Source organism: Microcaecilia unicolor, chromosome 1 (genome assembly GCF_901765095.1).
Source record: "Microcaecilia unicolor chromosome 1, aMicUni1.1, whole genome shotgun sequence".
Lineage (NCBI taxonomy): Eukaryota > Metazoa > Chordata > Amphibia > Gymnophiona > Siphonopidae > Microcaecilia > Microcaecilia unicolor.
In genome coordinates this window covers 498,154,613-498,178,702 of record NC_044031.1, presented here as the reverse complement: position 1 = coordinate 498,178,702, position 24,090 = coordinate 498,154,613, and the positions used below count along the sequence as shown (strand labels likewise).

The 24,090-nt window shown below is 42.8% G+C and overlaps 1 protein-coding gene across 1 annotated transcript; it reads left to right on the top strand.

Annotated features, from left to right (window-relative positions):
* Positions 1 to 11: 11 nt before the first annotated feature.
* Positions 12 to 23,866, top strand: LOC115460373 (cholesterol 7-alpha-monooxygenase-like). The gene is made up of 6 exons (XM_030190156.1): positions 12 to 204; positions 3,181 to 3,421; positions 8,655 to 9,265; positions 13,810 to 13,940; positions 14,939 to 15,117; positions 23,539 to 23,866. The coding sequence occupies exons 1-6, from the start codon at positions 125 to 127 to the stop codon at positions 23,839 to 23,841; spliced, it is 1,545 nt and encodes a 514-aa protein (XP_030046016.1). The 5' UTR covers positions 12 to 124; the 3' UTR covers positions 23,842 to 23,866.
* The last annotated feature ends 224 nt before the right edge of the window (positions 23,867 to 24,090 follow it).

Below are 24,090 nucleotides of genomic sequence, written 5' to 3'. Positions count from 1 at the left end.
CCATACTGGGACAGACCGAAGGTCCATCAAACCCAGTATCCTGTTTTCCAACAGTGGCCAATCTCAGCACTTCTGTTTTGGCTTAACTATAGATGTGACTGTTCTTTAATTTGTTATTTTAATAATGTTAACTGTATCTTTGATATGGGGACTAGTGGTGATATTATGCTGTTGCTTATGGCTCATTCTTGGCATAAGGAGACGGTAAGGAACATATTACTTTAGTTTATATTCGCTTGTATGTTTCAATGCTCACATATATATTCTATTTCAGAACTTTCTCATCACATTTCCTATTTTTAAGATTTGTTTTCTGTACAAATTGTATTTCATATGCACAAATAGGTAAAGATGAACACCAAGAGCAGGATGGGTAAAAGGTATTCTTACATGAGTCATATAACATCTACTGCAGCAGTGTCTGGCATCAGCACAGGCTCTGCAGGATTTGGAGGTCGTTTCAAACCTTCTCCTTATGAAAACGGCAGCATCTGCATGTGTAGACAGGTTACACATGTAAATGGTTACTTCAGAAAGCCATTTTTTATACATGGAGAGCACTAGAACACAGATATTTCAAATAGGCCTCTTTTAGGTATGGTTAGGGTGGGCTGAAAATTTATACATGTTTTTCCATGTCAGCTTTTGCGCCAGATCTGAGGCATGCATATGTGTTTGAAAAGTGATCTTTTCAGCCAGGGCTTTAAGAGGCTCTTTTACTAAGCTGCGTTGGTGCCTACGTATGCACAATGAGCATCAATTTGGAGTTACCACCAAGCTACCGCGTGGCCCGGGCGGTAATTTCATTTTTTATGCTCGTCCACTACGCACTTCGGAAAATCTATTTTATTTTCTGGCGCGCGGTGAAAACTGGGCGGTAATTGGCATTCTACGTGCATTGACAATTACTGCCTTGTTAATGCATGAGACCTTACCGCTAAGTGAATGGGTGGCAGTAAGGTCTCAGACCCAAAATGGACACGGGTCAATTTTGATTTTGCCGCACGGCCAGTTTTGGCAAAAAAAAAGGCCTTTTTTACAGGTGCTCTGAAAAATGGATCTGCATGTGTCCAAAACACGCGCCTACACTAGCGCAGCCCATTTTTCAGCGCAGCATAGTAAAAGGACCCCTAAATAAAGGATTAAGGGCATAATTTTCCTTATTCCTGTGTTTCTATTTTTTGCCTTTAAAAAAAAAGTTGGGATTTCCCATTACATTGACAGCATTTATATCATCGGTTTCTAAAGTCAGGCCCCTATACATATTAAGTACCAGTACCTATAAGTAGGAGTTGCAAAATCATGCTTTCCACTTATAAATGCTGGCACTTATAAGTGGAAGCCGCCAGGTGATGACACTCTTTTTTTCTTCATATATATTTTTTAAACTCAATGCTCTTATTACTACTACTACTTAACATTTCTAAAGCGCTACTAGGGTTACGCAGCGCTGTACAGTTTAACAAAGAAGGACAGTCCCTGCTCAAAGGAACTTACAATCTAAAGGACAAAATGTCAAGCTGGGCAGTCTAGATTTCCTGAGTAGAGGTATAAAGGTTAGGTGCCAAAGGCGACATTGAAGAGGTGGGCTTTGAGCAAGGATTTGAAGATGGGCAGGGAGGGGGCTTGGCGTATGGGCTCAGGGAGTTTATTCCAAGCATAGGGTGAGGCGAGGCAGAAAGGGCGGAGCCTGGAGTTGGCGGTGGTGGAGAAGGGTGCTGAGAGGAGGGATTTGTCCTGTGAGCGGAGGTTTCAGGTAGGAATGTAAGGGGAGATGAGGGTAGAGAGGTAATGAGGGGCTGCAGATCAAGTGCATTTGTAGGTTAGTAGGAGAAGCTTGAACTGTATGCGGTACCTGATCGGAAGCCAGTGAAGTGACTTGAGGAGAGGGGTGATATGAGCATATCGGTCCAGACGGAAGATAAGACGCGCAGCAGAGTTCTGAAGGGATTGAAGGGGGGAAAGATGGCTAAGTGGGAGGCCAGTGAGGAGTAGGTTGCAGTATTCAAGGCGAGAGGTAATGAGAGAGTGGACGAGAGTTCGGGTGGTGTGCTCAGAGAGGAAAGGGCAAATTTTGCTGATGTTATAGAGAAAGAAGCGACAGGTCTTGGCTATCTGCTGGATATGCGCAGAGAAGGAGAGGGAGGAGTCGAAGATGACTCCGAGGTTGCGGGCAGATGAGACGGGGAGGATAAGGGTGTTATCGACTGAGATAGTGTGGAGGGAGAGGAGAAGTGGGTTTGGGCGGAAAGACAATAAGCTCGGTCTTGGCCATGTTCAGTTTCAGGTGGCGGTTGGACATCCATGCAGCAATGTCGGATAAGCAGGCCGATACTTTGGCCTGGGTTTCCGCAGTGATGTCTGGTGTGGAGAGATAAAGCTGGGTGTCGTCAGCATAAAGAGCATAAAGCTCTTGATGTATTTTTAAAAAGTCTCGGTGTTTAGCAGAGTATTTTGTAAAACAACAGAGGAATTGTTAACATCCTGACCTGGACATTCCAATTCCCCCTTGATGTGCTATGTGATATGAGACTTTCAGTCTGCAAGTTCCTCTTTTCCAGGCAGGGGTGTAGCCAGACAACAGATTTTGGGTGGGCATAGGCAAGAAGTGGTTGGGCACCAAGTGTTCTTCCCCCCCCCCCTCAACCACCACCCAAAAAATACCTCAGCTGGTGAGAAAATGCTTCTTTCCATCTTGGCAGTCTGCAGCAGGCATGCACTGAAAACTGAGCATGTGCAGGTGCCGTTATCATGGAGAGTAGCGTTTTCGTTACCATCAAGGGGAAGTCTTCGGCTGGCAGAACTTGGGATCCCCACCAGCTACTACTAAACGTGTGCTACTGTTGGGTGGGCCTAAGCCCTAAGTGGGTGGACCCCGGCCCACCTGTGGCTATGCCACTGTTTCCAGGGATAATACAAAATTCTGTTTATAAAGAACAAAGAGGCAAAGTTGCTAAAGTAGAGGGAAAGGGAATATTTGCAATTTTTGCTTCAGTTTGCCTGCCAAACATTTTCAGCCTAAGACTACAATTTCTTTTGGGCACATCAGACAATTCTTGGAAAACTACACGTTCCAGAAAAATAAATGGTGTGAATTCAGAACTGCAAGGTCTTATGTTGAGGGGCAGGTTATTGATTAACAAAATATTACTTATTTTTGTTTTGGATTGTAACTTGCAGACACCTCGGCGAGCCTCCGGTTGAGAATGGCCTGATTCCATATCTGGGATGCGCTCTGCAGTTTGGCGCCAACCCCCTTGAGTTTCTCCGAGCAAGACAAAAGAAATATGGCCACATTTTCACCTGCAAAATAGCCGGCAAATATGTCCATTTCATCACAGATCCCTTTTCATATTACTCTGTTATTCGCCAAGGAAAACATTTTGACTGGAAAAAGTTTCACTTTTCCACTTCTGTAAAGGTAGCAGCTTTCAATGGTGATGTTATTTTGCACAATTACAAAACAGAAAACATGGCTAGTTCATTCTAGATTTCTCCATAATGTTATGTGCTCTGTTTTCAAATATTCCCAATTCTGCATCTATAGAAAAATAATGCCTACTGTATGTCTGTAATCCATGTACAGATTTCCTATCTGGTTTTCAAATATTTGTGTATCATGAAATTAATCAGACTTAGGGTCAGGCACCGTTTGCATGTATGAAAGCTGATATACACTTGAAAATTGGCATAGAGATTTATGTGGCACCTTCTAGAAAAGGCGTTACATATTTTTTAAGGGAGTGTGTTCTGGATGTAGTTTGAGTGGTTCTTCAAGCGTATGTGTGTCCTGTATTTTAAAACAATAATACACACATACCATGAAAAATTTCTGGCGTTGTCATTTATACCTACTTAAAACTACACATAATCCCAGGCTAACTGCTCATTTGAACCTGGGGTTTATAGGGATGCTTGATTGGGGAATAGTGCTTAACTTTCAAGAGTTTCAAACCACCTCAAAATACCAAAAGCTTGAGTTTTACAGCTGGACTTCTTAATTGGTTCCCTTTGGATACACAGTTTTACAAAATCTGTCACTGCATGCATGTAAAGTTCTGAGTGATGCCACTCATGTTTTCCTTTGCAAAATGGCTTTTTTTTTTCTAAATATGTGCTACCAAATACAAGTATGTTTTTTGGTGGTGCTATTTGAATGCATGGACCTAAACAGTTGGGTTCCTACTGAGATGTCCTATACAAAGTTGTCCTTCAAGCTTTCAAGGTAATAAAATTAGGGTGAGGCTAAGAAAGCAAAACCGTAATCTTGGATCAGAGCCATCCTCTCAGACTTTTTCAGTGGAGGAATAGCCTAGTGGTTACAGCAGTGGGTTGTAAACCAGGGAAGTCAAAGTTCAGCTTTCACCAACCCTGATCAAGTCTCTTAACTCTCCTTTGCCTCATGTATGAACTTGGGGGTTGATAATCAGCCGGTTGCGGTGAGCATTTTTTTTTTAGTCGCCAGCAGCATTATTCCAAGATACTTAATGCTGGGCCACCAGCACTGAATAGACAGGTTTACGTGGCTGGCTATCCCTTACGTGGTTAAGTGCCATATTCAGCACTTAGCCATCTAAGCGAAACCACATAAAGGGGTCCTTTTACCAAGTTGCGATAAAAGGACCCCTGCGGTGGCATTGGTATGTGGGTTTGCTGTGTGCCGAGGCACCCTTTTACTATAGCAGGTACAAGGATTTTTTTTTTTAAACGGAAATGACCATATAGTAAGTTAAGCACTTGCCATGCAGTCATTTCCTCGGGAGCCCTTACTGCCTTCTCTTTAGAAGACAGTAAGGGCTCCCATGCTAACCTGGTGGTAATTGGGTAGCGCACAGTGCTGTCTAGTTACTGCCAGGTAATTTCTTGAGCACCAGAAATGGTGCACAGCACACACCAATACTGCTGCTGTGCCAATTTGCTGCAAGTCATTGTTGCGGTAGCCCTACCGCAGCTTTTTAAAAGGGCCCCGAAGATAGAACTGATTTTTATGCAATCCGATTTGACCACTAAACTTAAGCAGTTAAGGGCCAGATTCTATATAAGGCGCCTAAAAAATCCATGCGATAAACATTTCTGCCCAGGTGTATTCTGTAAGCAGCACCTAGATTTAGGTGCTGGATATAGAATATGCTTAATTGATAGCCCAGCGCCTAAAACTATGAGCCTCCATTTACACTAGTGAAAACATGGCGTAAATCCCTGTGTGTAGATTTACACGTACTGGGCCATGTTCTATAACTACGCATGTACATTTTAGAATGCCCACGAAATGCCCATTTGACCGCCCATAGCCATGCCCCCTTTGAACTGTGCACACTTGAATTTAGACGCAGTTCATTACAGAATACGCTTAGCGAGTTGTGCATGTAAATTCAAATTATTACCAATTAGTGCTTATTATTGCTTGTTAAGTGCTGTTATCAATGCTGATTGGCTTGTTAAGCCAATTAAGTTATGTGCGCAGTTATGGAATATGTCTGGATGTTGATGCAGATCTCTAGGCACGCTATATAGAATCTGGGGGTAAGTGCTTAATATTGGCACTTAACCACATAAGTGCTGACTCCGCCCATGGACCGCCCACAAAATAGCCGGCATTTAGTATAGTGGTCTGTGGTGATATTCAACAGTACTAACTGGTTAAATGTCACTGAATAACAGCAGATAGTTCCAAACAAGTGATTTAACCTGCCAGGAGCCATTTCTAGCCAGTTAAATTGTATTGAATATCAACCCCTTAGATTCTGAGCCCTCTGGCGACAGGAAAGTACCTTTCATACCTGAGTGTAACTCACCCTGAATGACCACTGAAAAGATGTGAGCTAAATACAAAATAAATAAACTATCATGATTATTATAATCAAGGACTGGGATTGAGCAATAGGGTGTACTGCATTAAGTTTGTTTTCCCTAGTCACATAAAATGGGGAAAAAAATCCTTAGCTAATCCAACCCATAGAGTACGTTATCCCAGATATTTTAAAATATAGGGGCAATACTGTAAATCATGTATGAGCTCAGCAAGTGCTTCTCTTTAAATTTTCTGCTCTGCAAATGGATACATTTGGGATAGACAATTCAATCTCCATCCATAATTTATCACTTCAGAGTTAGGAGGGTGTTCTGGCAGTAGGGCCATATAAGACAAGTTTTCAAAATGATTGGGGGTGCTAAACACAACACAAATTATACTTCCCAGGACAGAGTGAAGGAGCTGGCTCAATACTGGAGTGGAGGAATAGCCTAATGGTTAGTACAGTGAGCTGGACTCCTGCGGAACTAAGTTCAATTCCTACTGCAGCTCCTTGTGACCCTGGGTAAGACACTTAATCTTCCATTGCCTCAGGTACAAAACTCCCTCCCTCTTAGATTGTGAGCCCACTAGGCATAGAGAAAGTACCTTATATATACTGTGTGCAGTGCTGCATACATCTAGTAGCACTATAGAAATGACAAGTAGTAGTACTAATTGTGTGGGTGCTCAGCAACTGTTGCTTCCACAAAGCTGGTTCCTATGGGTAGGGCCTAAATTTATTTGGAGAGCAGAGATATTCAGTGGATGTAAATAGCAGGCCTGTCTTTATCTGGATATATTATCTAAGTTTAGGGCCACCTATTCAGTGGTCCAACGTATATAAATTGGTTAAAAATCCACATAAAGATATACAGGTAACCTACCTATGTCCCTGGTACTCTAGGGGAAAATGGGTAAGAGTGATGCTACTTACTCTTGCCTGGTGTGGCCTGCTTATCAAAATGATTATCGCAGTCTCTAGTGGCAGCCTCAGGGTACTTCAAGCACCACTGTACCTGAAGTACTCATGGTATTTGAAGTACTGTGAGGCTGCTGCTAGAAGTTGTGGAATTTTGATGGGAAACCCATGCAGGGCAGGAGCAAATGGGCATTGATCTTGCCCATTTCCTGCAGACCACCAGGGACCCACAAAAGTAGGCCTGAGGAGCCTACAGGGATGGGGGTTGGGGGAGCTGGGGCCTGGGGCCACCTTAGATTTTCTTCAGGGGGTGAGTAGTGGGAGGGGAGATCTTGGGGATCAGAAGGGGGGCCACCAGACCTTATTGACCACCACCTGGAGGTTAGCTGGACACCAGTCAATATTCAGACGGGTTTCTGGTTAACTACTACTGCCACACTAGCAGCTCCCGGTGAAGAAATACTGACAAAAAACATTCATTTTTAATGGGCTCCGTTGGCATTGTCGTGCAGGAACCGCTAGCATGGCTTGATAAAAGAGGCCCTTTATGCAATTACCCTGCTGGTTAGCAGACTGAATTTTGCCACCAACTGGTTATGTCGATTCTTCATCTAAACTCCACCCCTAACCTCGCCGGTTAGGGGATGACTGGAATATTCAGAGGCACTGTCCGGTTAAGTGCAGCTGAATATCCCCGCTTAACCATGACCAACCGATTTAAACATCCAGAAGCCTCTCCTGGCCATTTAAATCGCTTTGAATATCTACCCCTAAGTTTAGGCCTTCTGAATAGGAGGCCTATATTAAACAGATAATGGTTGTGGCAGTCAGTGACCAATACATATGTTCAGTGCCACTGGCTATAGTGATGCTGAATACATACATTATTAAATGCCATGGCTATTATTTATATTAAATCTTTCTAACACTCCCCCCACCCTTTGAAACCATGTGTGGAAACTGATTATATATCAATTGGTAACAGTAGCGTTCCTAGAGGGGCTGACACCTGGGGCGGATCGCCGATGCGCCCCGCCCCCCAGGTGCAGCGCCCCCCCCCCCCCGGTGCAGCGCAACCCCTCCCAGCGAAAGGACACCCACCACCCCAGCGAAAGAACCCCCCCGGGTGCATGCCGCTGGGGGGGGGGGTGCCGTGCGCCGATCAGCGTCATTCGTTTCCATGCTCCCTCTGCCCCGGAACAGGAACCTCTGCCCCGGAACAGGTTACTTCCTGTTCCGGGGCAGAGGGAGCATGGAAACGAACGATGCTGACCGGCGCACGGCACCCCCCCAGCGGCATGCACCCAGGGCGGACCGCCCCCACCCCCCCCCCCCCCCTTGGTACGCCACTGATTGGTAACTTATAGTTACTTGCATAACCGTACTGATGAACCAAGAGCTGCAAAATGCTTCATAATTATCCTGTCTAGCTGTTAACATACATTTCTTGTAAAGTATATCAGTGGTTCTCAAACCTGTCCTGGGGCTCCCCAGCCAGTCAGGTATTCAGGATATTCACAATGAATATTCATGAATTGATTTGCATGCACTGCCTCCACTGCATGCAGATCTCTCATGAATATTCATTGTGGATATGCTGAAAACCTCACTGTCAGGGGAGCCCTCAGGACAGTTTGGGAACTACTGGGGTATATTTGATATACAATGGTTCAGAATTAATCTGATATTATTTTTTATTACTAATCAGAGCTCAACAGTGCAGTATGATGAATGCAGTTACATCTGCTATCATTCCAGCTCTTCAAAGATCACTTTCTTTACTAAGAAGATTGCATCTTTTATTTAATTTTAAATTACAGTAGTGTACACAGTCTGTCATATATTACCAAAAATTTAAAACAATGTATCATTTCCATTCCTGAACAATCATCCTGTTATGATGAGCCTTCATTGTCTAACACTAAATATTTTTGATGACAGGCTTTTGGACATGGCAGCATGGATCCCAACGATGGAAACACCACAGAAAATATACATGAAACTTTCATAAAAACATTGCAGGGTGATTCTTTGAGTAGCCTTATTGAGGCCATGATGGAAAACCTTCAGCATGCCATGCTCCAACCAAATGTTCTTAAAGTGAATTCTCAAGACTGGATCACTGATGGGCTCTACGCCTTCTGTTACCGGGTGATGTTTGAAGCTGGCTACTTGACTCTTTTTGGGAAAGAGCTCAACTCTCCGAAAGAGAAGAACTCTGCAAGGCAAGAAGCACAAAGAGCTCTTATCCTCAATGCTCTTGAGAACTTCAAACAGTTTGATAAGATTTTCCCAGCTCTTGTAGCAGGTCTACCAATTCATGTGTTCAAGAATGCTTACAGTGCTCGAGAGAATCTGGCAAAAGAATTTCTGCATGAGAATCTAAGAAAACGAAACAACATCTCCGACCTCATCTCTCTAAGGATGTTCTTGAATGATACTCTCTCCACCTTTGATGATATGAGCAAAGCAAAAACCCATTTAGCTTTACTATGGGCTTCACAGGCTAACACATTACCTGCTACTTTTTGGAGTTTATTTTATATAATTAGGTAAGATTTAAAAAAAAAAAAAAAATTCTATCACTGTTTACTTAGGGGGGGTCTTTTACTGAGGTGTTCAGCATTTTTAGCTCGTGCTAAAAATCAGCTGGTGCTAAATGCTGAGATGCCGATTATATTCTTATGGGCATCTCAGCATTTAGCGGCAGCTGATTTTTAGCACGAGCAGCGCATCTTAGTAAGAGATTCCCTTAGAGGGGTAGTTACTAAACTGCATACTGCCATTTAAAGAATCCTGCAGCAAATATAAAATTGAATTGCTCAAGTTGGGAACATCACACATTTCTGGCTGCGGTAACGCAGACAGCAGGCTCAAAGTTGGACCCAGTATCTTTTTAGGTTTAAATACTGATGACAAGCAAGAAAAAAAAGAAACAATACATAAGAACATCACTTATGCCATCACATATTTTCACATAAACCAACCTCCAACCCCATCCCATTGGACCCAGTATCTTTTAAACGGGACATGTTGTAAAATCTGCTGCATTCTCACCCACTGACTCCCCCACACTCAATTCATAGATTTTCTCCCACCCTGACATCCCTCTCTGATGCCTCATTCCAGGGCCGCCGAGAGACAGAGCCAGGTCGCTGCAGCTGTCATCCCCCCCCCCCACTCTGGCTGCTGAAGCCACTGCCCCACTCACTTGGGCCATCACCCCTACCCTTTACCTTCCTGTGTCAGCTTCTCCCTCGGACTATCACTCTCTTGCTCCTGTGTGCTGGGACCCAGGCTATCACATTAACACAATCACTCAGGTCCCAATATACAGGAGCAAGAGAGAAACAGACCGGGGAAGCAGAACCTTCTTGCGCCAGGCCCTCCTTGGAGGCCGGGACTGGGGAATCTTGCCCCCAATGCTCCCCCCTCTTGGTGGCCTTGCCCCATTCATAGATTTCTTTGCAAAATTAAACTGCTTAGCTATTCAGATAGTGGTGCAATACTATCACTATGAGAGTAATTTTATAGCAGTCGCCTGGGGTAGACACCCAAAATGGTGTGGACAACATGAGGAAGGACTTAGTGAAGCTAAAGGAATGGGCTGGAATTTGGCACCTTAGATTTAAGGCTAAAAAATGCAGGGTCATGCATTTTGGTTGCAAAAACATGTGGGAACAGTACAGTTTAGGGGGTGAAGTACTTTTGTGAACAAAAGAGGAGTGGAGTTGGGTGTGATTAGGGTTACCATATGTCCAGATTTACTCGGACATGTCCTCTTTTTGAGGGCATGTCCGGGCAACCGGGTGGGTTTTGCCAATCTGCCCGTTTGTCCAGAAATCCGGACAAACGGGCAGATTGCTAGCCTCCCCTCCCCTTACTTACTAGTACCCTGGTGGTCTAGTGACCTCTTCCGCCTTCGGGGCAGGAAAGAGCCCCCTCTTTCCTGCCCGGAGCTCTGCCCTGCATGCATCCTTCCTGTAGGTGATCCTTGGCACCGAATCAAAATGGCCACCGAGAGTTGAAGTGACCTCATGAGACTTCAACTCTCCGCGGCCATTTTGAATCGGCACCGAGATCACCAACAGGAAGGATGCATGCAGGGCAGCGCTCCGGGCAGGAAAGAGGGGGCTCTTTCCTGCCCTGAAGAGGTCACTAGACCACCAGGGCAGTAGTAAGGTAAGGGGAGGGGGGGGGGGCGACGGGGTATGTGACAGGGGGGAAGGGAAAACGTGACAGGGGGCGGAGTGAGGGTGTGACAGGGGGCAGAGTGAGGGTGTGAAATGGGGCACGGCAGGGTGTGAAAGGGGGCAGGGTGTGTGGTGGGGGCAGGGCATGTGTCCTCCTTTTTGGGGGACAAAAAATGGTAACCCTAGGTGTGATCAAATGTGTTGATCTTAAGGTGGCCAAACAGGTAGAAAAGGTGATGGTGAAAACTAGAAGGATGCATGGGTGCATAGGGAGATGAAGGAAAAAGGAGGTGAAGATGCCTCTGTATAAGGCTCTTGTGAGACCTCATTTAGAATATTGTGTACAATTCTGGAGACTGCACCTTCAAAAAGATATAAACAAGATGGAGTCGGTCCAGAGAGTGGCTGCTAAGCATATGGGGACAGTCTTAAAGATCTCAAAATGTATGCTTTGGAAGAAACCAAAAAAACAAAAAGGCACACAACTGCTTACAAAACAGTAGATAAAAAACAACAAAGCAGTGGAATCAAATGCATTTATTTGGAATAATACCCGACGTGGCCACGTTTCACCCTCAGGCTGCGTCAGGGGTACAAACTATCAAAAGTGTATATAAGTATATCATATACACTAGTAGTGAGATGAGAACAGTTATTCCAAAAATCTAGTTCCACTTTTCTGCTACTTCCAACTGAACTGATATGCAGTTGGAAGTAGCAGAAAAGTGGAACTAGATTTTTGGAATAACTGTTCTCATCTCAGTACTAGTGCATATGATATACTTATATACACTTTTGATAGTTTGTACCCCTGAAGCAGCCTGAGGGCGAAACGTGGCCACGTCGGGTATTATTCCAAATAAATGCATTTGACTCCACTGCTTTGTTGTTTTTTATCTACTGCTTTGGAAGAAAGGCAGAAGAGGGGAGATATGATAATACTTCTTCGTGGAAAGGGTGATACATTTGTGAAACAGCCTCCCAGTGGAGGTGGTGGAGATGAAAACTATATCTGAATTTAAGAAAGATTTGGACAAGTAAGTGGTATAGAGAGAGAAGATGACATGTATGGGCAGACTGGATAGGCCATATGGTCTTTACCTGCCTACATTTACCTATGCTTTTATGTTTCTAGCTATATAGAGTCAAGTAGGTGTCTATTCCTAGCCTATTTTACAAAGAAATATGGGTGCTTATGTATGTTTACAAAATAATAGGGGTAAATCAGCAGAAATCAGAACTAGATCGAAAGCATGAACATTTATTGCTGCTTGAGTATTTTATAAAGAACATCCATAATTTCCCAAACATCACCCCAGAGCGTGCCTACATGCAGTTCATGTAAACATGCACGTCTTCTTGGCACTATGGGGTAGATTCAAGAAAAAGCACTTTAAGACAGGCATCGGGATGCAGTATATTAACGGTGGATTCTGTAATGGCAATAGCATGTGCAACTGCCATTATAGAATACTAGTGTAAGTTCACATATATAGGTCTACCTTTAGGTGTCAGCACTTATGCCATGCAGGGCCACTGAGAGACAGAGCTGGGCCTGGGGCAGGGCCGTTGCAGCTCCCCCTCCCCCTTAACTTCCCTCGTCTTCACTTTTCCTCCCTCGGTCTGTCACTCTCGATGCTCCTGTGTGCCAGGACCCGAGTTATCATCACCCATGTTCAGACACTCAGAAGCAGGGGAGAGACAGTTCCCGGTACCAGGCCCCCCCTGGGAGGCCGTGTCTGGGGAATCTTGCTCCCCCGCCCCCCATCTCGACAGCCCTGACGCCATGTCAAAGGCTGGTGTGTTTGTACTTAACTGTAGGCAGTTAGGTGCATAATTGCTAGTATTCTGTAACAATGTTTCCCAAGTCGGTCCTGGAGTACCCCCTTGCCAGTCAGGTTTTCAGGATATCTACAGTGAATATGCATAAGACTGATTTGCATATGTTGCCTCCTTTGTATGCAAATTTCTTTCATTCATATTCATTGTCGATATCCTGAAAACCTGACTGGCAAGGGGTTACTCCAGGATCGACTTGGGAAACACTGCCCTATAACATGCACGTGTAACTGCTAGGCCACCCCCTGACCTGCCCATGCCTCTCCCATGGCCACACCCCATAGTAGCTGTGCACGATAGAATTTGTGCCTGCATGTTATAGAATAGTGACTAAGGGCCATTGTATGTTTAACTGCATTTAGGAGTGGCCTAGTGGTTAGGGTGGTGGACTTTGGTCCTGTGGAACTGAGTTTGATTCCCACTTCCGGCACAGGCAGCTCCTTGTGACTCTGGGCAAGTCACTTAACCCTCCATTGCCCCATGTAAGCTGCATTGAGCCTGCCATGAGTGGGAAAGCGCGGGGTACAAATGTAACAAAAAAAAATAATAGGTGCCAGTTAGTGCCACTTAAAGCCGACTGAATTTCTTATTGCACATTAACACCAATTATCAGATTGTTAAATTAATTTACACATGCAAGCGACTTTATTCTGTAACTTGCATGAACAACTTTCCACTCTGTGTAAAGTTGAGTGCATAAGTTTATAGAATCCGGGGGTATGTGTATTTTTATGAGCATAAACCCTGGGGTAATTTTATAAAAGTCCTTTTACATCCATAAAAAGGCTTTTACATGTGAAAAATTGTATATAAAGTTACCCCCTCCCTCCAGTACCTATACCTATGGTCGATTAAAGGTGAATCCATAAATCCAGCATTGCTGACTGTCCAAATAGTGCTAGTGAATTTATGGATTCTTTCGCGTGCCATGGCTACCATTTAAAAACATCCATTGGCCATCCGTTGGTAATTATAACGATGAAAATAATATTTAGTGTCAGTGTAAGCAAAATGAATGTCTCAAATGCTATTTTCATGTGACTGTACTGAATTTTTTTTTTTAGAAGCCCAGAAGCAATGAAAGCAGCCACTGAAGAGGTATACAATGTACTAGAAAATGCTTGCCAAAAAATCAGCTTAAATGGTACATTTATATCCTTGAATCGACAGCAGCTGGATAATATGCCAATACTTGGTATGCTACTATGAATAAGAGCATCAGATATGTCTTAAGCTTAAAAAGTGGTTTTCAATAGCGTTCAACTAATATCGAGGATCAGTTAGTGGCATCTATCCCAGAAATGAATGTCACTGTTAGAATACATTATGCCCCTAACAGTCTGAAAGACCAAGAGATTGTGGCTTAAGGTCAAATTTGAATTCACTGCCTCATGATTTGGCAACGGAGAGGACATCACCTAGCCCAGCCAATTACCTATTGTCTGAGCATGTTTTTCAAAGAATGCTAACACTTTGAAGATGTTACTATGACCAGGATTTCCTGAAGAATATGTTCTTATCAGCCCCGGATTAACTATTAAGCAAAACAAGCACATACTTAGGGCACCAAGGGAAGGAGGACACCACAGAGTTTTCCCCCTAGCTATCATGCCCTTAAGTGTGATTGTCTATTGCAGGTCCACTGTTGTGGAATACTTGGCCAGGGCCTTTGCGATTTTGCTCTTCTCTTTCACAATTTAAAAAAAGTTTTAAAAACCAATCTCTGTGTACAGGCTTTTCAGGTAGGGGAAAAACCATCTGTGTGTACAGGCTTTTCAGGTAGTGTGGAATTATTGATGGTTTCGGGACTGTGACATATTATGTGATATTGTATTTATTTTTGTGTTTGATGTTTGGTTTAAAGATTATGTATGTTTTTAAAAATAATTGTACATGGCCTAGGTTTTGTAGGCAGGATAGAAATTTTAAACATAAAAAATAAATAAATAAACTCTTTCATTGCTGTCTGTCACACCCATTATCCAACATGAATTTCAATGTTTTTCTAATCATTATAAACATATACGATGTTTTGTTTCATACACTAATGATATTTCTCATCACTTAGTCTTAATCTCTTTGTCAGTTAAGCAATGGAAGAGGCAACAGGCACCATTGTTGGGTTGTGCTTAGGGCATCAGTTGACCTTAATTTGGCCTGGCTCTTATATATTCTGTATGTTTATTTCTACAGATAGCATTATCAAAGAGGCTATGAGGCTGTCTAGTGCCTCTCTGAACATCAGAGTAGCTAAGGAGGATTTCGCATTACACTTAGACAATGATGAAGCTTATAACATCAGAAAAGATGACATTGTAGCTCTTTATCCACAATTGATCCATTTGGATCCAGAAATCTACCATGACCCTTTGGTAAGTAAGTTATAAGGTGTTTAAAATTTTTGCAGTTAAGCTACTGAAAGAGCTGAATGATAATTAAACTATTATATAATGCTTTCAACAGCAACAAAAAGATATTCATGCAATCAGTAGTTGCATAGGTAAAGGCTGATTTTGCATAGTTGTCTTAAGTAGGAAAAAGGACATCCAAGCCAGGATGTGCACATAATTTTCCCAATTTTACAAGGGGCTGAGGAAACACAGAGCCTTTTGTAAAACACCTATAAAGATATGGGAAATCTATATATCCGCTTGCAGTACGTATACCAGTAAATTTTATATATGATGAATAAAGTTATATGTGCAGTTCTGGCCACGTGGCCAAATTGCGTGTGTAACTTAATTGATTAATGAGCCAATCAGTGCTGATAATTGGACCCTAACAAGCAATTAACAGCACTAATTGGCAATAATTAGAATTTACATGCACTACTCGCTAAGAGGGGATTCTATATATGGTGCCTAAAAAATCCGTGCAAAAAACATTTCCACCTAAGCGTATTCTATACGCTAAATCTATGCGCATCCATTTACACCAGTGAAAACATGGTGTAAATCCCAGCACATAGATTTAGGCACAGAGGGCCATGTTCTATAACTATAATTTCAGAACGCCCACGAAATGCTCATTTTCCCGCCTATAACCATGCCCTCTTTTGTCTGTGCACGTTAGAAGTTATGCAGAGTGTGTTACAGAATATGCTTAGTGAGTTGTGTGTGTAAATTGTAATCATTGTCAATTAGTGTAATTATTGTCAATTAGTGCTCAGTATTGCTTAAGTGCTGTTATCAATGCTAATTAGCTTGTTAAGCCAATTAAGTTGCGCGTGCTGTTATAGAATCTGCTGGATTTCAGCACGGATCTCTAGGCACACTATATAGAATTCGGAGGTAAGTGTATTCTATAAAGTGGTTTATGTACATTCTACCACACGGATCTCAAAGGGGGACGTGGCCATGGGAGGAGCATAGGCGGGTCATGGGCATTCCTAAAATGTATGTGCAGTGTTATAGAATCCATTCACTCTGTGCCTAAGTTAGGCGTGGGAATTTACATCAAGTTTCACTTGGTGTAAATGGCTGCAACTACACTTAATCGCCGGGATGGGCACTAGGCATATTCTATAAACCACGCCTAACTTTAGGCATAGTTTATAGAATACGCCTAGGTGTATTTTTTTTTTGGCACCAATTTTTTAGGTGACATATATAGAATCTAGCCCATAGCGACAACAACCATTCTACAACATAGCGGCAAGATTAATTTATGGAAAATCCAAATTTGAAAGTGACAAACAGCTCCGAGAGAAATTACATTGGCTTCCTGTCAAGGAACGAATCACCTTTAAAATCTGCTCCCTAGTTCACAAAATTCTATATGATGAAGTCCCTAGCTACATGCTTAATCTAATCACCCTACCTCCCAGGAATGCATTGAGACTATCCCGTTCATATCTAAACCTTCATTACCCAAACTGCACCGGACTTAAGTACAAATCCACGTATGCCTCATCCTTCTCCTTCATCAGCTCGCAAGTATGGAACTCTTTACCAAAAACTATGAAAACCATCCACAACCATCTAAATTTCAGGAAATCACTTAAGACCTTGTTATTTGGAAAATCTTATCCCAAGGACTCAGCATGTGTCTCCTCTGCTTGATACACATCAACCTGGTGACAATCTTAGACACACCCACCCTTCCCTCATCTTTCCTGGTTTCCCTGCTCCTTCCGTCTCTTCCCCATCCCCCCCCCATTAGTACTTGTGTATGTTTTCTGTTGTATTAGTTTAATTTGACTGCATTGGCATCTGCCTCTGCGGTGCGCTGTAAGCCACATTGAGCCTGACGTTGTTGGGAAAATGTGGGGTACAAATGAGATAATAAATAAATAAATACAAAGAAATATGCCCGTAAAATAGTAGCATCACTTGGGGGATGTAAACATAAAAGTGCCAATACACGTTAGCAGCAATTTTGTAGCCTGTACGGATAAGTGTATAAATGCTAAATTTCACACAACTGGATTTTAAGGGGCGCCATTGAATGTGCCATGCTAGAAAACTCTAATTTTTAATTTTGGAAGTGATTTAAAACACCAGAGCATCCAGCACAATTGCCACTGAACCACTTCTGCAAACCCCAGGAACAAATGAGCAGTTAGCTCACTTGCTCATCAATGTCTAGATTGTATTTAAAGCATGCAAGTAGTACCACTGCAAAATAAAATTACACAGAGACTTTGCAGACCTGCCCAAATCATGCCCTCACCACTTTGAAAACTGTGCATGCTGCAGACACACGATCTAAACAATTCTCAGCAGATTACAGTATGAACATACACAGTAAATTCAAAGTGAACAATACAAAATCAAAGACATCATAATAGAACAAAATAACAAAAAAACCAATGTAGTAGGATCCCATGTCTGTCTCAATAGCAGACTATGGGCTTTTCTTCCAGGAACTTGTCCAAATCTTTTTAAAACCCAGATATTCTGTAACCCTACTGCAATAACTGGATAAACTATGTTAGTCAAGACTTTAAAGACCATTGGGTTCATCAGGCATATGTCCTGGTGCCAAATTTGGGCAACAAAATCGGTACTCAATGCTATTCTATAGTGGGTGCTCATCTTTGAGTACCCATTATAGAACAGCATTGAGTGCCTTTTTTTGGCACTGAATTTTGAGTGCTATTTACTGAATCTAGCCTCTAGTGTCTATGCTTTTATAAATGCCCCTACCTATAATTTCCTGTATAAAGCTACACTTGCTCTGAAGAAGGTATAAGTTTGTGCATGCATGAACTGGTAGAAACAGTGCACATACGTGTATTTTTATAACATATGTGCATATAAACTAAATACCCCTCATTTCACTCATTCTTTGGAGTGGAGTAGAGGAGTAACCTAATGTAGTGGGCTGAGAACCTGGGAGCCAGCCAGGTTCAATTCCTACTGCAGTTCCTTGTGACCCTGGGCAAGTCACTTAACCCTCTAATGCCCCTGGTAGAAAACTTTGATTGTGAGTCCACTAGGGACACAAAAAAGTGGTAGAGTGCTTGCTTTGCATGCGAGAGGCAGTGGGATTGATGTCCACATTCTCCTTGTAGCTTTTGAGGGCCAGAGGAGTGGCCTAGCGGTTTGTACAGTGGACTGTGAACCAGGGGACCTAGGTTCCAGTCCTGCTTTAACACCTAACATCTTTCCAGTCCTCAAAGGCTTTGGAGTGGAGGGAGTGGCCTAATGGTTAAATCACTGGGCTTTGATTCTGACAACCTGGGTTCAATTCCCACTGTAGCTCTCTGTGAGCTTGGGCAAATCACCTAATCCTCCATTGCCCCAGGTATAAAAAACTTAGGTTGTGAGCTCTCTAGGGACAGAGAAAGTATCATAGGGCACCTGAAAAATCCACAAGGATTAAATTTCCACCTAAGCATATTCTATAGGCAGCACTTAGATTTAGGTACAGTATATAGTTGCATGCTTGAAACGAGGACATGGCAAGGTGCGCATATTTCTAAAATCTATGTGCATTATTATAGAATACACCTGATCTGCACCTAATTTGGGTGTCAGGATTTATGCCAAGTAAAATGTGGCCTAAATGGATGTGACCAAATTTGATTGCATGGAGAGCCACTCAGCATGTTCTATATAGCACGTGGAAATTTAAGTCTATTCTATAAAATTTAAGTGTGCTTGTGAGAATACACCTAGGTGTAATTTTTTTCTGCATGGATTTTTCAGATGCCATATATAGAATCTAGCCCTTCATGCCTAACTCGTATAAATGCTTGTGCCCAGCTGATGGCACTTAGGTGTGCAAATGCAGGAATTCTATAATATCATGCCTAATTTCCAGGAATGCTCCTCACCCGCCCATGACCCTCCCATGGCCCTGTCCCCTTTAGAGTTGTGCACTAGGAAATTTAGGCACACATGATATGGAGTAGGGTACAGGGGCTTAGGTAGGTGGGGCCACAGGGGCATGGGCCCCCATAGATTAAGCCCTGGCCCCCTCTACTTTGGACCCCCCTCCCACCGCTTACCTTCCCCCGCCGCCGCCAGGTACCTTTGCTGGCGGGGGTACCCAACCCCCACCAGCCGAAGTCTTCTTCAGCGCCGGTCGACTCCAGCGCCTTCGCTGATGATCTGTTTCTTACTCCTGACTCCTGTGTGCACGTCCTGCACGGGGCTACATACAGGATGTGCACGCAGGAGTCAGGACATCAGAAACAGATCATCAGCGAAGGCGCCGGAGTCGACCAGCGCTGAAGAAGACTTCGGCTGGTGGGGGTTGGGGACCCCCGCCAGCAAAGGTACCTGGTGGCGGCAGTGACGTTGGAGGGTAGGCGGCTGCGGGGGAGGTCGGCAGCGGGAGGGAGGTCCAAAGTGGTGGTGGTGGTGGGGGGGGTCGGTGGGCTAAACTGTGCCCCCCCACCTCGGATTCTAGACCCCCCTCCCGTCGAGGTCTGGCTACGCCCCTGGTAGGGTATAGGGCAGATCTGTGTGTAACTCCTAATTGTTGCCAATTAAGTGCCTAGAAGTACATAAGTATATGTGTTGTCATACTGGGACAGCATCCCGTCTCCAACAGTGGCCAATCCAGGCCACAAGTACCTAGCAAGATCCCAAAAAAGTACAGTACATTTTATGCTGCTTACCCTAGAAATAAGCAGTGGATTTTCCCCAAGTCCATTTTAATAATGGTCTATGGACTTTTTCTTTAGGAAGCCATCCAAACCTTTTTTAAACTCCGCTAAGCTAACTGCTTTTACAACATTCTCTGGCAACGAATTCAGGAGTTTAATTACATGTTGAGTGAAGAAAGATTTTCTCTGATTCGTTTTAAATTTACTACTTTGTAGCTTGATCGCATGTCCCCTAGTCCTAGTATTTTTGGAAAGAGTAAAGAAGCGATTCACATCTACCCGTTCCACTCCTCTCATTATTTTATAGACCTCTATCATATCTCCCCTCAGCTGCCTTTTCTCCAAGTTGAAGAGGCCTAGCTGCTTCAGCCTTTCCTCATAGGGAAATCTTCCTATCCCCTTTATCATTTTCGTCGCCCTTCTCTGTACCTTTTCTAATTCCACTATATATTTTTTGAGATACAGTAACCAGAATTGAACACAATATTTGAGTTGCGATCGCACCATGGAGCAATACAAAGGCATTATAACATCCTAATTTTTGTTTTCCATTCTTTTACTAATAATACTTAACATTCTATTTGCTTTCTTAGCTGCTGCCGCACACTGAGCAGAGGGTTTCAATTGTTAATTCCAATAACTGGTTGCTAGTTCCTAATTGTCTAATTAGTTTACCTGCAGATCTGAGATCCACACTCAAATTTAGGCAACCTATACAGAATCCGGGGAGTTAATGTATGGTTTACCGCATGGCAACTGCTGGCTCACAATCATGTTAAAGGGCATTGCAGTAGTTTTGCAGTTACCATGTGGTAAACCCTAAAATTCTATAAAGAGCACCCAAATTTGGGCATGGATCCCAGATCCGTGTGCAAACTAATTAGTTAATGAGCCATTAGCAATCAATTGATGTTACTTGGTACTAATTAGAACTTATGGGCAAATCTGCTTGTTTGTTATTCTATAGCACTGCATGCCTAAATTGTCTTGTACACAACTCAAAAGGGAGTGTGGCCAGGGGAGGTAAATGGGCAGGTCAGGGGCATTCCCAAAATTTAGGCGTAATGTTATAGATCATTTACGCGCCCAACTGCCATTAATTGTGCACCAGCAAGTAACTTGGTGACCGCTTTCTTGAGCATTCTACATGTTACCTATTCTGTGGATAAGGTTCAAGGTGGAGCCTAGGTCCATGTGCCATTCACATTCCTTGTGCACCAGACAAGGTTCTTGTTTATGTATATCAACTTGTGACCCTTGTAACAGTTGGCTGTGACCACCAAAACATGGCCCGTGCCGGGTTTATTGGTGCTGGTACTTCAGAATAAAGTTTGCCTGATTCTATTCTCATGGCTGATCATCATTAGTGTCGCCCTCTACTTGTGATTCTGTTGCTGTACGGTCATAGAGGGAGGTTCCTGCTTTGCTTCTGACTCAGCACCAGCATTTATACCAGGTTTCAGCAGGTGTAAGTCCTCACAGCCAAAGTTGGTCACGAAATGTGTGCTAAGCTAGTGTTCTAGGATGCTCCATGCAGGGCGCCCTTTACAGATTACTAGCTTTGCATGGATTATCCCAGCACCTTAACTTTGGGAGCCATTTATTGAATCTTGCTACTATTTGGGATTCTGCCAGGTACTGGATTGGTCACTGTTAAAAGCAGGATACAGGGCTAGATGGGCCATTGGTCTGACCCAGTATGGCTATTCTTATGTTCTTGCAAATCCATGCTAAGCACTATTCTAAAAAATGTTTCTTAGCGCTATGCAACCTTTATAGAATTGGCATGTACCCTCTAATTCTATAAACATCGCCAACAATTACATGTGCAAATTTGGGCATGTGCCCAGTTTGTGCATACAGTTTAATTGTGCACAAACTATTTTTCTATTTTCTACCGTGGGGCATTCCTGGTGGTGATCGCAGCATGGCCACGTTGACACATGCATGGTTACCACGTGGGTAGCGCATGAGCTCTTATCGCTAAGTCAATGGCTGGCAGTAAGGGCTCAGGCCGTAATAGGCACATGCTAGTTTTAATTTTTGAGCACACCCATTAAAAAACGACCTTTCCCCAGCTGCGGAAAAAAGTGGCCCAGCGCATGCCCAAAAGATGCACTCACACTATCGCAGGCCACTTTTTACCATGGCTTTGTAAAAGGACCCCTAAATGTGTTATACGGAATGTCTTATCTCATTGTTGAGAAGCCTGAAAATGAACTAATTAGTGCCAATAATTGGCTTTTTAATAAGCATTTATTGGCACGAATTAGATTTAATTGGAATTTACGTGAGTAAATTTAGACACGGGATCCACGCCTAAATTTTACATGCAAGTAACAAAAGGGGCATGAAAATGAGAGGGTCAAGGGCAGAATGGGGGTGTTCCGAGCATTTACACATGTAGTTATAGAATATGGGGGATAGGTTTCCAATTTAGGTTCATACATTTGCACCACATTTCAATTGGTGCAAATGGCCATGCCTACAGTTAGGCATGAGTCCTGGGCATAAGCACTGCTCTATAAACTGTGCCTAACTTTAAGTGTAGTTTATACATTAGCACTTTTTTCAGTGCCAATTCTTTTCAGCTCCATATATAGAATTCACCCCTTAATGCGCATCTTTACGGCACCTAACTTTAGGTACCATTTACTGAATCTGGCCCCCAAGTGCTTCTGTGCCTACTCCAAGCAAACTACTGTTCTGTAGCTACAAATTTAATGCAGCATCTATAATGGCAAATGCTGGGAACACTCCCAATTGTTGCCATATGAAATTTGCAGCTACCGTATGATGAAGTCCCACATTAAGCCACAGTAACTGCAAATTTTGCCGTGGTTTAATAAAACAGCAGAATCAAGGGAGTTGTGGAAACAGCAAGACACTTCCAAAGACACGAGGGAGTCGAAGGATGTCATACACAGGATTTATTCAAAAAGGTCACAAACGACTCGACATAGCACCATGTTTCGGCAAAAGCGTCTACCTCAGGAGTCTTGGTTATAAAGTGCAAATTCATCAAATAGTATGTCAATACGTCACAAACTGCTAAGATGGAAAAACCTTGAAAAAGACCGAAGGACACGCTTCAGATCAAGTATAAAATTGACCAAATGTCAGCACTACTGAAAACGCAGTTGTACATATTGACAGGCTATTTGATGTCTTTGGAAGTGTCTTGCTGTTTTCACTACTCCCTTGAGTCCTCTGCTAGTGTTCCTCATTTCTCTACCTCAGTGGTTGATCTTAATAAAACAGCCCCATAGTGATGTACCCACATCCTAGTATTCTTAACACACCTTACTGGAGTGGGATCAGATAATGAGATAACCAAATTCATTGACTTAGAAAAGCTATGAAGGATGAAATGTTAAAAGAACATTAGGAACCAGAGAAAGAACAAACAGTTGAGATTTCACCAGGGACTCCCTGATGAGTAACACTACTGGATAACCATCAGACTAACTGGTATATTCCCTGAGAGATTTCTAACATACTAAATGAACCAGTAGGAACCGATCCCTTAGCTAAGAAAATGTCAGCGAATGACTTTTACTTTAATGAGGTACAGTAAACAGAGAATTCTGCAGGAACAACTATATCACAAAGCAGTAAACAGAAATAGCTTATTTTATTTACTTAATAACAAAATTCCTTTCTCCAGCATGACTAAACAAATCTAACAAACTGTAAACTGTGTATTGCTTAATTTGTTTTTGCTTTGCTTTTATAGACATTTAAGTATGATCGTTACCTGGATACAAATGGAAAAGAAAAGACAACCTTCTATCGTAATGGCCGCAGACTGAAATATTATTATATGCCATTTGGATCTGGTATAACTAAGTGTCCTGGGAGATTGTTTGCTGTACATGAAATCAAACAGTTTTTGACTCTGTTGCTCTCATACTTTGAGATGGAGCTGGTTGACAAGAATGTGAGCTGCCCTTCACTTGACCAGACCCGAGCAGGACTAGGTATTTTACAGCCAACAAATGACATTGAGTTCAAATACAAATTCAAATCCATAATTTAGGAGAACTGTGTGAAGATCCTATCTATCCAGCAAGAAAATATCATATTCATTTTTTTTCATCAGATTCTTCCTTTTAGGAATACTTAGAAATTAATTAGGAAACAAGGATATTGGCACTTAGTTCTCATGAGAAGAACAAATACGAGTTTAGTTTATGTGTTTATCTCGATCTATTTATATGTGCAAATTAAAGATGTATATTATTCTAAGTTTAAGAAGGAATTTGTCTTCCTAATAAGGTGAAATTCA